The sequence below is a fragment of the Ipomoea nil genome, unplaced genomic scaffold (assembly GCF_001879475.1).
Source record: "Ipomoea nil cultivar Tokyo-kokei standard unplaced genomic scaffold, Asagao_1.1 scaffold0179, whole genome shotgun sequence".
NCBI classification, from domain to species: Eukaryota; Viridiplantae; Streptophyta; class Magnoliopsida; order Solanales; family Convolvulaceae; genus Ipomoea; species Ipomoea nil.
The window spans coordinates 141,403-156,725 of NW_017616607.1; the positions used below are offsets into that span (position 1 = coordinate 141,403).

The 15,323-nt window shown below is 38.0% G+C and overlaps 1 protein-coding gene across 1 annotated transcript; it reads left to right on the forward strand.

Annotated features, from left to right (window-relative positions):
• The first annotated feature begins 2,747 nt into the window (after positions 1–2,747).
• LOC109179054 lies at positions 2,748–4,781 on the forward strand. Its single transcript, XM_019328627.1, has one exon. It carries the CDS (start codon positions 2,748–2,750, stop codon positions 4,779–4,781), a length of 2,034 nt encoding a protein of 677 aa, XP_019184172.1.
• The last annotated feature ends 10,542 nt before the right edge of the window (positions 4,782–15,323 follow it).

The following is a 15,323-nucleotide window of genomic DNA, read 5'->3' on the forward strand; positions in this document are numbered from 1 at the left end:
AGAAAGTTGAGCTTGGGAGACATCCTAAGCACACAGCGAGAAATTAGGTTGAGAAAACCTCAACAAGTGTCCATGCCCGCAGACCAAAGACGAAGGGGCATGTCAAGCAACCACGAGCACCAGTTCCTTTGGCTCAATATATGCTAAAAGGATTTAATCTTCAAGGGGTAGACACTGCTAGCTCCTACCTAAATACAAATGACAAGCCAGAAGATGGAGGGGAATGTTCGTCTTCCAAACACAGCGAGGATGAGGAAGTGCTAATGCATAAGGCTATTTCCTACTCCACAGAAATTACCTTCAAGGATGAAGACTTGTTACTTGGAGGCACGCCACACAATCGCCCACTATTTGTTGAAGGTTATACCTGTAGGCAAAAGCTCAAAAGAATTATGGTTGATCAAGGCTCAGCTGTCAACATCCTATCCCTTGGAGCTATGAAGGACCTTGGTGTATCTACAGATGAGCTTGCCCAAAGTCGTCTAATGATACAAGGCTTCAACAAAGGAGGGCAAAGAGCTATCAGTATCATCAGACTTGACTTAAGAATTGGAAGCTTGTGTTCAGGTGTCCTTTGCCATGTCATAGATGCGAGGACATCTTATAACTTGTTACTCAGAAGGCCGTGGATACATGAAAATAGGGTGGCACCCTCGTCTTGGCATCGATGCCTCATGTTTGAAAAGAACGGCGTAGTTGAAAAGGTAGTCGCCGATGAAAGTCCTTTCACCGAGGTTGAGTTTTACTTTGCAGACGCAAAGTTCTACATGAAAAGGTAAGTTATTGTTGAAGATGTCGAGGAAATCAAGGACGACCGATATTCCCAACCAAAGTCAAAGGGAAAACAAGTTGTAGAGGGAGATCAACACAACACAACCTCATCTTCCCACTTGTAAGGATTGATACACTCAAAGCAAATGCAGCAAAATCTTCCGAAGAGAAAGGTAGTGATGAAGCGGGCCAAGTATTCCCCACCAAGCGTACTGAGGGATTTGACCCTAACGCTTATAAGCTTCTAGCCAAAGCTGGCTATAATCCCAACAAGCCACAGAGGTTGGGAAAGCTTATCCCAGGAGCCGATGGTAAAGGCAAAACCAATCACCAAAAACTTCAAGCGCGCAAAAGGTTGGGTTATGTCCCCCCTAATCCAGTGCATATTCTTATAAACAGGGCTGCAAGTAATTGTATCTCCGTGGATGGAAGTGAGTACGATCCAAAACTCACTCCTGCCAATGATAATGGGCAAGACAAAAAGAAGTCAGTTTTCGACTGAATGGGTAAGGCGGACTCTCGACGCTTAGTCTTTGATAGACTAGGGTCAAGTCCTAAAGCCCCAAAGAGAAAGCCAATACATGATCGACTCGGAGTTATCCAAGTTATGAAAGACAATGCCAATCTTCCTGCTGAAGTGGAACCTTCCAAAAGGCTTAGAAGCATGATTCCTTCTCGTATGAGACGAGAAACATATATTCATGTTTCATGTGGTGAAGTCATGAAAGTCCAACCGAAGACCATTGTACACACTCGTGTACATAAAGAAGAAAATGAGGAAAGCATAGGCTCAAGTGATGATGTACCACCAACTACTCAGGGAGAGGTGGCATCGTCGTTCCTTATCACTTTATGTGATGAGACTCCTATTGAGGGAGAAGATGCAGAAGAGGCACCCTATGAGTTAGAAGAAGGGGTACAAGCCGTAGTAGATGAATTAAAAGAAGTTCATCTGGGAACTCCTGAAAATTCCCGTCCTATCTTCATTAGCGCACTCCTTTCTGATGAAGATGAAGAAATCTATGTCACATTGCGAAAAGAATATATTGATGTCTTTGCATGGACATACAAAGAGATGTCAGGGTTAGACCCAAAAGTAGCGGTGCACCGCTTAGTAGTGAAAAAGGGGTGCCGTCCGATTAAGCAAGCTCAACGACGCTTCCACCCTGAGCTCATTCCCTCGATTGAAACAGAAGTCAATAAGATTATAGAGGCTGGCTTCATTCGTGAAGTTAAATATCCAACCTAGATATCCAGCATTGTACCTATGCGCAAGAAGAATGGCCAGATCCGCGTGTGCGTTGATTTTCGGGATCTCAATGTTGCATGCCCGAAAGATGAGTTCCCGCTTCCTATCACGGAGTTAATGATAGATGCCATGACTGGGCATGAGATCCTGTCATTTATGGATGGCTCCTCCGGTTACAATCAAATTCGCATGGCGCCAGAAGATGAAGACCTAACAGCATTTCGAACGCCAAAAGGTATCAACTGCTACAAAGTAATGCCCTTTGGTTTGAAAAATGCAGGTGCTACATACCAAAGGGCTATGCAGACAATATTTGATGATATGCTTCATAAAATGGTCGAATGCTATGTAGATGACCTGGTTGTGAAGTTGAAACTGCGCACAAATCACTTGGTGCATTTAAGGCAAGTCTTCGACCGCCTACGGAAGTTTCAACTCAAAATGAACCCCTTTAAATGTGCCTTCGGGGTTGCTGCTAGAAAGTTCCTCGGGTTTACTGTTCGACACAGGGGCATCGAGATCGAGTAAGCCAAAATCGACGCCATAATGAAGATGCTTGAGCCAAGAAACCTTCATGAGCTTAAAAGCTTACAAGGGAAGTTGGCTTACATCCGAAGGTTCATATCAAACCTAGCAGGAAGATGTCAACCGTTTAGTCAGTAAGGGTATTCCGTTCATATGGGATGAGGCATGCAAGAACGCATTCCAGAGTATCAAGTCATACTTGATGAAGCCACCTGTGCTAACCGCTCTTATTCATGGCCGCCCACTAATCCTCTATATCTCCGCCCAAGATAGTTCTGTGGGCGCCTTGCTTGCTCAGGAAAACGACAAGGGGAAAGAGAATGCCCTCTACTATCTTAGTAGAATGATGACCCCGGACGAGTTAAAGTACTCCCCAATTGAAAAGCTATGTTTGGCACTGGTATTCGCCATCAAAAAACTTAAGCACTACTTTGAGGCTCATACCATCCGGCTTGTTTCCAAAGCGAACCCGGTGAAGTATGTTATGGTGAAGGTCGTGCTCTCCAACCGCCTTGCAAGGTGGTACTTATTGTTTCAACAATTTGAAATCATCTATGTGCCGCAGAAGTCTGTCAAGGGGCAAGCCTTAGCCGATTTCCTAGAAGATCACCCAATAACTGCTGAATGGGAGCTGCCTGATGAAGATGTGCTTGTTAGTGAAGTCCCACCCCCATGGAAAATGTACTTTGATGGAGCTTCGCATAGAGAAGGGGCAGGTGCTGGAGTTGTCTTCGTCACTCCAGAAGGCGAGGTGTTGCCATATTCATTCACCTTGACCGAGAAATGTTCAAACAACGTTGCTGAGTACCAAGCATTGATACTTGGGCTCGAAATAGCGGCTGACATGAAGCAACTGAGAATTAACATTTATGGAGATTCAAAGTTGATCATAAACCAAGTGTTGGGTCTATATGAAGTGAAAAAGGCGAAGTTAGTCCCATATAACAACTATGCAAAGATACTCATGCAATGGTTAGGGGACGTCACAATTGAACACGTACCGAGGAAAGAAAACAAGCATGCTGACGCCTTAGTCGCATTGGCTTCAACTATTGCTCATCCTGCAGCCCGAGTACAAGTATGTCAAAGGTGGGTAGTTCCGCCAATCTTCAATGAAGATGGCTCAGTTGATGAAATTGTTGAACTCCCTACTGCCTCAGTTTATGATATAGGCAAAGACGACTGGAGGCAACCACTGGTTGACTACCTCACTGATGGAAAGTTACCCGAAGATCCGTGTAAGAGGGTGGATATAAAGCGTCGAGTTCCTCGCTTCATCTACTATAAAGAGACGTTGTATCGTCGTTCATTCGAGGGAGTCTTTCTCCGATGTCTAGGGGAAGAGGAAGTTTTACAAGCTATGCAAGAAGCTCATTCTGGGGTTTGCGGTGCACATCAATCCGGTCCCAAGTTACATTTCCATATTAAGCGAATGGGCTATTATTGGCCTACAATGGTAAAGGATTGCATAGACTACGCTCGAAGGTGTCAAGCTTGTCAATATCATGCAAACTTTATCCATCAACCACCAGAACCTCTACACTCAACAGTTGCATCTTGGCCATTTGATGCTTGGGGACTTGATGTGGTTGGCCCAATTACACCTAAGTCATCTGCAGGGCATGCATACATATTAGCTTCCACCGACTACTTTTCAAAGTGGGCGGAAGCTGTGGCATTGAAGGAGGTGAAGAAAGAAAATGTTGCAGACTTTCTTCGTGTCCACATTGTCTATCGATTTGGTATCCCGCGATATATCTTAACAGATAACGGGAAGCCCTTTGACAACAAGTTGATGGACAAGATCTGCAAGTTTTTTGACTTTAAGCAGCGAAACTCATCAGCTTACTATGCAGCTGCTAATGGCCTTGCTGAAGCTTTTAACAAGACCCTATACAATTTGTTGAAGAAAGTGGTCTCAAAATCGAAAAGGGACTGGCATGACAGAATGGAAGAAGCCTTGTGGGCGTATAGAACAACATACCGCACACCTACTCAAAGCACTCCATACTCTTTGGTGTCTGGTGTAGAAGCGGTCCTGCCTCTAGAGCGCCAAATACCTTCCTTAAGGTTAGCTATACAGGAGGGCCTTACTGATGAAGAAAATGCTAAGTTACGCCCGGCTGAGTTAGAAGCCTTGGATGAAAAACGTCTGCAAGCGCAACAAAGCTTGGAGTGCTATCAAGCTCGCATGTCAAGAGCTTTTAACAAAAGGGTAAGTCCTAGCTTTTCATAGGCCCATCATTGTAAAAAAAAAAAAAAAAAAAAAAAAAAAAAAAAAAAAAAAAAAAAACCCGCCACAAGTTCACTTCAAGGTGGGATGGTCCCTACGTGATTCTAGAAGTTTACATCGGTGGAGCTTATAAGCTGATTAGTGAAGATGGTTTGAAGATCGGTCCGATTAATGGAAGGTTCCTAAAGCTTTACCACCCTTAAACTTGGGGTTTCAACACAAGTCATGAAGATGTGATGAATGACTGATCCACCAAAAATGCAGCACGTGGTTAAACTTTTAATGCATCTCGCTTTGTCTATGGGTGGGCCCAAATCATAGACGCTCCTGGCCCGCATGGGTCTAAACTGTGAACGGCTCTACTTTGTAAAAAAAAAATCATTTGAACTACGTTTGACTTGATCTCCTTGATAGGAGTACGTAGGCAGCTTAGAATCAAATTATATAAGTTCAGTCATAACAGAAACAAGTACAATTTATGTTGCAAGAGTGGTTTATCAAGACAATCATTCAATGGGTCAAAGCAAAGATGTACAAGTTATTGCTAAAAGACAATGAGAAGCACTCAATTATCAAGAGCTAAGGAACGAAACAGCAACAGTCTTGCAACCAAAAAGAAAAATGACTAAAGGAAAAATAACATCAGTCGATGAAAAGCTTAAAGGTAAGAATGTCATCTTTACATGCCTCTAAGCTTCTCTTGGCCTCATTCAAGCTCTCCCCATCTTTTGGAGTCAACAGAGTCAACCCTTAAATGAGAGAGACTTCTACGTTGGCATTTGGGACTAAATTCGCCTCAGAAGCGATAGAAGTGTCATAATCACAGCCATAGGGGCAAACCCTTCATGAAATTTTAAAGGAAAGAAGCTACAATTTTAAAGGAAAAAAGCTACAGGATACTCTCTAGCACAAGTCGAAACTGCCTCATCTTGTAAGACTCCTGGCACGAGTCGAAACTGCCTCATATCTTTTCAAGACTCCTTTGATGCATATTATATATATATGTACACAAGCAAACATTAATTGTGCATGTGTATATATATTATATATGTTAGGTACGTGATACAGACAAAAATATGGAAAGCAAACATGGATGATGTACATATGCGCACCAACGTCACTAAGCGTATATTATGTGCGTACATATGTATATATATGATACGCAAAGTGAAAATGCCAAACATATATATATATTGTATACATATATATACAGTCGCATGGACTAGTGGAGTAATATATATATATACACATGGGCAACATATATATATTATGTATACATATACACTGCTACACGAAAAATAAGGGCAAAGTGAAAAGCAAATATATATTATATATGGTATATTCACAGCAAACATACATTATGCATGTGCATATATATTATATACGTATATATGTGCACAAGAGAAATAAAGTGTGTGAGATATATGTACATAATCCATGCAAGGCATATAGGTATATTATATGAATATATATGGAGGCACACAAACTGACAAACAGTGGAGCATCATTAAAAGCAAATCAAAGGACACGCAAAGTAGAGGAAACACATTAAACCGCGTGAAGCATTAAACGTAGTTGGCAGCCATATGCATTTTGCACCCACAACTTGCAACATGGCAAAGCAAACAAAATATACGTTATATATACACTGACACACGCAGGAAAAATAAAACTCCAACAGACACGTAGAAAAAGAAGGGTAGAAAGCACCTTGTTTTGTCATATCGGAGAGATGGTCAAATGGGGCGTAATCAAGTCTTAAATCTGTGAAAGAATTCCCGTGGAATTCACCGTATCCATGGCGTTGTCGAAGTTGCCATAGTTTCCAGCGTCCAAAGCTTGGAGAGTTCTTCCGTCTTCTCCATCGTAAGTGCGATGAGAATAGAGAAGCATCGAGAGTTTTAGCAGCGTAGCTGCGTCCATAGCAATGATGAGTCCCTACGGCAATAGTGCCGATGGCAGCAGCAGAGGCGTGCCTGAGCGAGTGGCCATGGAATCAAGTCAGGGCTTGGAGAGATCTTCCCCTGCGAAGGCATCCCTATGTCGTAGGACAACGGCAATGTGGCGGAGCACATGCCCGCAATCAATCGGCAATGTGGCGGAGCACATGCCCGCAATCAGTCCTCCGGCAATAGTTCTATCGGAAGCTTCACATGCAGAACCAAGAAAGAGAAAAGAAGGAAAAGAATAGTTTTATTGTTATATACTTTTGTTACAAAGATTACCAGTAACCTCAACATATATATAATAAAGATAAAAGTATTGTAACTTCCTAGGATAAGGAAAGAACATAAAAGTCCTTTATTCTATAATGCTAGAATTTAGGAATGAATTGATGCATGATTTTTGGAGTCTAATATTTAGGAATGAATTGCTGCATGATTTTTGGAGTCTAATACCCTCCATAAACTGGAGCATGGAGTGTAAGTCATTCCTACTTAATACAAGATCTTCAGAACACATGTTTTTCACATACAGTAAAATAGCTTTCTGGGAACATATCTGGCTCCATTGTTTTCCCGTAGTTGCTTGAGTTAGAAACTTGGTTTCTCCCTCCAGACCTTTAACATTCACTTAATCTAATTCTCTGATGGGGAGAGTTTTAGTTCTTAGAGAGGTTGGGGAGAGGACCAGAGTCTCATATATGAAATATAAATAATAATACGTTCCATCAACGTAAACCTGATGATATGCAATTGAAACTGCAATCTTATCTTCTTAACTGGCCAATCACAAGATTATCTTCATTATTAAATTATAAATAAATATTTAATTATGAGCCACAATAAATTATAATGAACCATAGAATAATAATAATTATTATTATTATTCTAACATTCTCCCACTTGGCTCATAAGTCATAAATTTAATAATGAACTTGAAACATAATATGCATAGTATAAGTTAATTCCTTCGTTATATTGGTCAGAACATAAGTCATCGTTAAGTTAGAAATTAATAAGAATCATGGCGGTAATACGTCACTAATTTAACGCAGTCCCTTCCATGTATCACAATATTAATTTCAAACTCAATATGATTCATAATGAACTTTTTCATAATGGTCCACGATAATGTCTTTATCAAAGACAAATCCTGTTTATAACATAATAAAACATTCATGTATATATACTTCATAAACTAAACAGGATACTTTAATACAGAAACGAAACTATATTGAGCTCTAAGTATCAAATATTTCAAAACACAACCTTAACATAATGTTAACAGTTTCCAATAACGCCCATTCTTTCAACATGCTCACGAAATGCCTTCGGTGGCAATGCTTTAGTTAATGGGTCTGCAATCATTAATCTAGTGCTTATGTGTTCAATTGATACCCTTCGTTCCCGAACATCTTCTTTAACGGCAAGATACTTTAGATCAATATGTTTAGCACCACTAGTATACTTGTCGTTTTTAGAAAAGAAGACTGTTGCGGCATTATCACAATAAATTTTCAGCGGCTTGGCAATACTGTCGACAATTCCAAGTCCCAAAATAAAATTTCGCAGCCATAATCCATGATTTGTGGCCATAAAACATGCCACAAACTCAGCTTCCATAGTGGATGCAGCAATGACAGTCTGCTTCGCACTTTTCCAAGAAATAGCCCCCTCGGCTAAAAGGAATAGATAACCAAATGTGGACTTCCTCGTGTCCAAACACCCGGCAAAATCTGAATCTGTGTATCCTATCACCTCAAGGTGATCAGATCGCTTATAACTGAGCATGTACTCCTTTGTACCTTGCAAGTACCTTAATACCTTCTTTGCAGCCTTCCAGTGATCCATACCAGGATTACTTTGATAACGACCAAGCATCCCAACAGCAAAGCTAATGTCTGGTCGGGTACATGTTTGAGCATACATCAAACTCCCAACGACAGATGCATAAGGAATATTTTCCATTTCTTTACGCTCCAATTCATTCTTAGGGCATTGCATAAGGCTGAACCCTATCTCCCTTCTGAATTGGAGCAACTGATGTAGAGCATTTTTCCATTCTAAATCTTTCTAAGACTTTGTTAATATATGTTCTCTGAGACAATCCTAACACTCCTTGTGATCTATTACGAAATATTTCAATTCCAATCACAAGGGATGCATCACCCATATCTTTCATTTCAAAGTGCTTAGAAAGAAATTGCTTGGCCTCATGCATTAAACCAAGATCATTAGTAGCAAGCAAAATGTCATCGACATACAGAATCAAAAATATAAACTTGCTCCCACTGACCTTCAGATATATACACTGATTAACGGTGTTTTCCTTAAATCCAAAGGTCGTTACAGTATCATTAAACTTAAGATACCATTGTCGGGAAGCTTGTCTAAGTCCATATATCGATCTGTTAAGTTTACACACCTTGTGTTCCTTTCCTTCAATTGAAAAACCCTCAGGTTGGTTCATGTAAATTTCTTCTTCCAAATTTCCATTCAGAAAGGCGGTTTTCACATCCATCTGTTGTAGCTCTAAGTCATAATGAGCTACTAATGCCATAATTATTCTAAATGAATCTTTCTTCGAAACAGGTGAAAATGTTTCATTAAAATCAATACCACCCTTTTGAGTAAAACATTTGGCAACAAGTCTGGCCTTGTATCATTCGACATTCCCATTTGAGTCGTGTTTGGTCTTAAAAACCCATTTACAGCCAACTGGCTTACAACCTTTAGGCAATTCAACAAGATCCCATACTTCATTATGTTCCATTGATTTTAACTCATCTTTCATGGCTTCGACCCATTTAGAAGAATTAGGACTATTTATAGCATGTGAAAATGAAACTGGATCTTCATCAATACCAATGTCAAAATCTGATTCTTGAAGATAAACCACATAATCATCAGATATAGCAGGTCTCCTTTGTCTTTGAGATCTTCTTAATGCTACTTATGTAGGAATATCATTTGTGGGTTCATTGTTAACTTCATCATGGAGTGGTTGATCATTAATTTGTTGTTCAGGCAAGTGACTAAATTGTTCAACCGTTGCAGGATGAGCAATTTGAGTAACTCCAGGTAGAGTAATTTGTCGTACAGGAACAACAATTTGAGAAGAAGATATCAGAGAATCTTGCATTGTAACTTCTTTAAGTTCCACTTTTCATAGTTCAACGCTCCCACTTAGGTTATCATTCCCAATGAACTTGGCATTTCCAGTCTCAACAATTCTAGTAGTATGGCTAGGACAGTAGAATCTATACCCTTTAGATTTATCTGGATAACCAATGAAAAATCCACTAGTTGTTCTTGAGTCCAGTTTCTTTTCATGTGGATTATAAATGCATATCTCCGCTGGGCATCCCCAAACATGGAGGTGCCTTAAACTAGGTTTCCTTCCTGTCCACAGTTCAAATGGTGTTTTTGAAACTGCCTTACTAGGAACCCTGTTTAATAAATAGGCAACAGTTTTTAAAGCATATGTCCACAATGATAAGGGTAAAGAAGAATAACTCATCATACTTCTAACCATTTCCATCAATGTACGATTACGCCTTTCTGCAACGCCATTTTGTTGTGGCGTACCGGGCATTGTGTATTGAGCACAAATGCCACGTTTTTCAAGAAATTTAGCAAATGGACCTGGGCATTGGACTTTTCATGCAACAAATAGACATAACCATAACGTGAAAAATCATCAATAAATGTGATGAAATATTTTTCTTTTCCGAAAGTTGGGACATCAAAAGGTCCACATATATCAGTGTGTATAATTTCAAGGAGTTGTGTGCTTCTTGTGGCTACATTTTTATTTATGTGGTTTGAATGTTTTCCTTTAATACAATCCACACAAATACCGAGATCAGTAAAATCCAATTCAGGAAGGATTTCGTTCTTTAAAAGTCTTTGAATCCTTTCTTTAGATATGTGACCCAAACGTTTATGCCACAAGTAAGCTGATCTTTCATCCACTAAACTTCGTTTAGTTCCAATACAATGATGCAGGGTTAAAAGAGTTTCAGCAAAAAGATTGTCAAGCTTTAGTTTATACAAACCATCGAAAAGAATACCAGAACCAATAAAATGATTTTGCTTAAATAAACTGAAACAACCATTTCCAAACTTAAAGGAAAATCCATAAGAGTCCAGTTTTGACAAGGAAATTAAATTCCTAGAAACAGAAGGAACATAAAGATTTTTAAACAAATCCAAATGATTTCCAGTATCTAAAATTAAACGGTAAGTTCCAATGGCTTCTACTGGAGCTTTGACACGATTCCCCATGAACACAAATTTTTCATTTGGCTTTATGGTTTGGGTCATAAGGAATCCTTGCATAGTATTCGAAACATGAGTAGTGGAACCAGAATCTATCCACCAAGTATTATAAGGAACTTCAGTTAAATTTAATTCGAAACATACTGATATATAGGGTATACCTTTCTTTTCGAACCATGCCTTACGCTTAAGGCAATCTTTCTGAAAATGCCCAGATTTCTTACAGAAATGACACTTGTCATTCTTATGTTCCTTTTTGTGGATTTGAGAAGAGGAATCATTAGTCTTCATTGGTCCTTTCTTACCCATTTGATTCTTCTTTCCAAACTTCTTACCAGCCCTTGACTGACCCATGAGATTAATGGAGTGGATTCCTTGTCTCTTAAGCCTTGTTTCTTCTCGAGTTAGCATTTCATGCAATTCGAACACATTCCACTTATCTTTAATGGAATTGTAATTCACTTGGAATGTCTCATACTTAAGAGGCAAAGAATTTAAAATAAATTGTACAAGGAAAGTGTCATTCACGTCCATTCCCATGGACTTTAATTTTGCCGCTAAGCTCAACATCTCAGTGACATGATCATGCATGGAACACGAACCATCAAATTTCATGTTGGTTAGTTTACTCATAAGAGTGCCTGCTTGGGCCTTATCAGCACATTCAGAATGTGAATTTTCCTCCAAATGTTTTAACATATCCTTAGCACTGTCAAATTTGGGAATTGTGGACTTAATGTTGTTTCCAAGTGTCATTCGCATAAGCATTAAGCTGAGTTTATTCGATTTTTCCCATGCTTGGTGGAAAGTTACATCATCATCACTGCTATTATCATCAATAGCAGCGGGCTTGTCATTCAAGAGTGCTAGATCAAGATCCAAGACACCGAGGTGAAATTGGATTTGTTCATGCCACTCAGCAAAATTCAGCCCATTATACTTAACAATAGACGCAGCTTGCGAATGAATTGAAACACAACTAGATGCTGCAATGCATATAAAATACTCAAACATTAATTATATTTTAATACATAAATAGACAAACAGATTTAATCGACATAATCATAAACAATTAAGTACATTGAAGGTCTCCTTTGGGTGATCCAACAACATATAACTTTAAACATAATCCGATGCAAAAAAAATTTCATATAATTGGCCATTAAATAAATTATGACTGGACTTGTTTGCTATCTTTGGATATGCTGAACAACCCAATCAAATATAAATAATTAACCACTATTATGTTTATAATTATGAAATAATTGATCACCTTTGGGCGACTCTTAAATATTTCAAAATTATTAAACTTCAATTTACCCAATACTATAGAAAATAAAATCATGTTATCTCATTATAAGCATCACATAATCATGGGTAATTGAATTTTATTTAAATTTTATATCTATTAAAACTTTATAATTTGGCCACTTTGGTGACTAACAAATTAATCATAATTTGATACCAAGTTAAGTGGATATAATATAATACATAATATCATAAAATATCCACATACATAATTATCACTAATATGCAAGCCAAATGATTTGCTTCATTTAAATGGGTGGAGATCTAACACCTCACCTCAAGTTTGAAGGACGAGGTTCTAAACCACCATGCAAACCAATCATGTTGGCTTCAAAGAATCAAAATTAATCTACATACACAATTAACACATAATTAATTAACAAATTAATCTGCAATAATATTGCGGAAGCCATAAACACATGCACCATGATTTCTCATCCTTTAAAAAACCATGCTGCAAACATAATAATTATAAACATGTACAGTATAAGATACTTCATTAAGGTGCCTTAAAATTCTCATATTGTTTAATCATGTATGATCTAATCCATCTAATTAGAAAACATGATATTGTAAACAAATTAATTAATATTTCTGAGGAAACATATACTGCACATACGAAAAACTTAACATCATCAAATTACAGTACGAAATTCATAATATATATAAGCATACAGAACAACGAATGACACCCTCTTTTCTTTAGAAACTCATGCGGCAAACTGCCTTCATTTTCTTTTTCATAGAAGACCAACGACAAATTAGCAATGAATATACACCCCGCCTCACTCTCAATCATATTAACAAAAGTAAGTGATCTCCCCCACACTTATTCTTCACAACCTCACGCAGATTACAAGAATAATTCAAAATTTGCTCCACTAGTTATTCAGTTGGGTCAAGGCATTATTTTTAGATATAAAGGGCTTATAATGTGGTTCAAGATAAAGAAAAGAATGGCCATAAAGTTCAAAGTGGTTAGCAAAGGAAAATAAGTCATAGGACAAACTGGTTATTTGGCTAGTGAGGCTCAAGATCAAATAATGGCCTTAATCACACTTGAATCATGCATGGTCAAATTAGCTTTAAAAGAGAATCAAGGCAAGTTCTAGAGAAACAAAATTATGGAAGAAATCACACAATAGAAAGAAAATAAAACCGAAGTGTCAGTCAGTGGCTCAAAAACTCACGGGTTTATTGCTTACTTAATCTAGCCACTACATATCAAACAGGAGATGCTAACAAACTAATCACAACTTGCCATGCTATTTATTCAATCACGTTATGAATTTCAAGAAAAGAAAATATATATATTTTTTTCAAAATAATACTCTTTTTTTTCGCATAAAATAGTAGTAAAATATTTTTGAGAATTCTGAAATAAGAAAACAAATAATAAACTAAATCCCCTCCCCCACACTTATTACCAACATTGTCCCCAATGTTGAATAAAAATGCACAGAAAAATGGTTATTGAATGAGAATAGGGAATAAAAGAAAAAAGAATGGAACAAACACACCTTAGGTTGCCTCCCAAGCAGCGCCTTTGTTTATCGTCGTTGGCTCGACTTATGATATTTCTTTAAATTTTCATCGTCTTTTTGAGTACCTTCAATGATTATGAGTATTCAAAGAAACAGTCCCTTCATGCAGATTAGTACTCAAAGATTATTTATTATTTTTTCCTTTTTTTGCTTTCATTAGACGCAATTTCATCAAATTTAACACGCTTCAAAGAATAATCAACAAAAATTTCAAAATTATCATCACTAGGAGGTTTCATGGTATCATAAATATTAAGAGTCACAAGTTTATCATTGGAATCTATAGTAAGCATACCACTATGAATATCAATTCTAGTTCTGGTAGTTTTTAAAAATGGCCTTCCTAACAAAATTGTATTATTTTCCATATCAAGCACGTAAAAATCAGCTAGAAAAACCAAGTTATTAACTTCAACAATCAAATCCTCAATCACACCCCTAGGAAATGTAGTAGATCCATCAGCCAATTGAATTACAACACTAGTTTTATTCAGGGGTCCAAGATTTAAAGAATTATAAACAGAATATGGCATGACATTAATAGAAGCTCCTAAATATAACATAGCATTTTCAAGTTTCACACCACTTATCATGCACGGAATAGTAAACATACCTGGATCTTTGCACTTTTCAGGAAGATTGCTTGGACTAGACATAGAGACATTCTCTTGCACATTCACTTCTTCAACTCCTTTATTTTATTTATTTTTCAAAGTGCATAACTCTTTTAGAAAATTCGCATGGCGAGGTACTTTTTTCATAGAATCTAAAAATGGTTTATTAGCCTCACATTCACGAAATGTCTCATACAAATCATTATTTGATATTCCTCTTATTGGTTCTAAAATAGCTTGAGGAAATGGGGGTACTGGTTCATAATCAGAAAAAGAAGAAAGCTAACCTAGGGACTTCTCTTTATTATTGGCAATGTTACCTGCACTTATTTCCTTGTCTAAATCAACATTCTTTTCCAGCGACATACTTCTCACAGTAATTGCACTTACATTCTCTTTAGGATTAACAATCGTTTGAGAGGGTAATTTGCCAGAACTCTGTGCTTCCAACCGACTTACCTTAGTTGCTAGTTGGCCCATTTGTCTTTCCAAGTTTTGAATACTAGCATTTATTTCTTGAATACTAGCTCTTGTCTCTTGTTGGAATAGTTGTGTTTCTTGCTGAAACTGCAAAGTGTTAGTAGCAAGAGATTTAACAATACCTTCTAGATTCATACCTGAGCTAGAGCTTTGGGCTGGTTGTTGTCTTGAAGGAAATGGTTGTCTATACTACTGAATTTGGGAGAATTCTGAACAAACTGGTTCCCTTGTGAGTTCCCATAGCTATGGTTCGGGTGATCCCTCCATCCAGGATTATATTTATTAGAAAACAGATCATACTTACCCTGAGGTTGTCCAGGAAAACCTCCAGCCATGTTGACTTGTTCAATAGGTTTTTCTTGAAGAGTTGGGCAG

Coding starts and splice junctions, on each gene's coding strand:
- LOC109179054 (XM_019328627.1), top strand. CDS start 2,748: ATGAAGCCACCTGTGCTAACCGCTCTTATTCATGGCCGCCCACTAATC.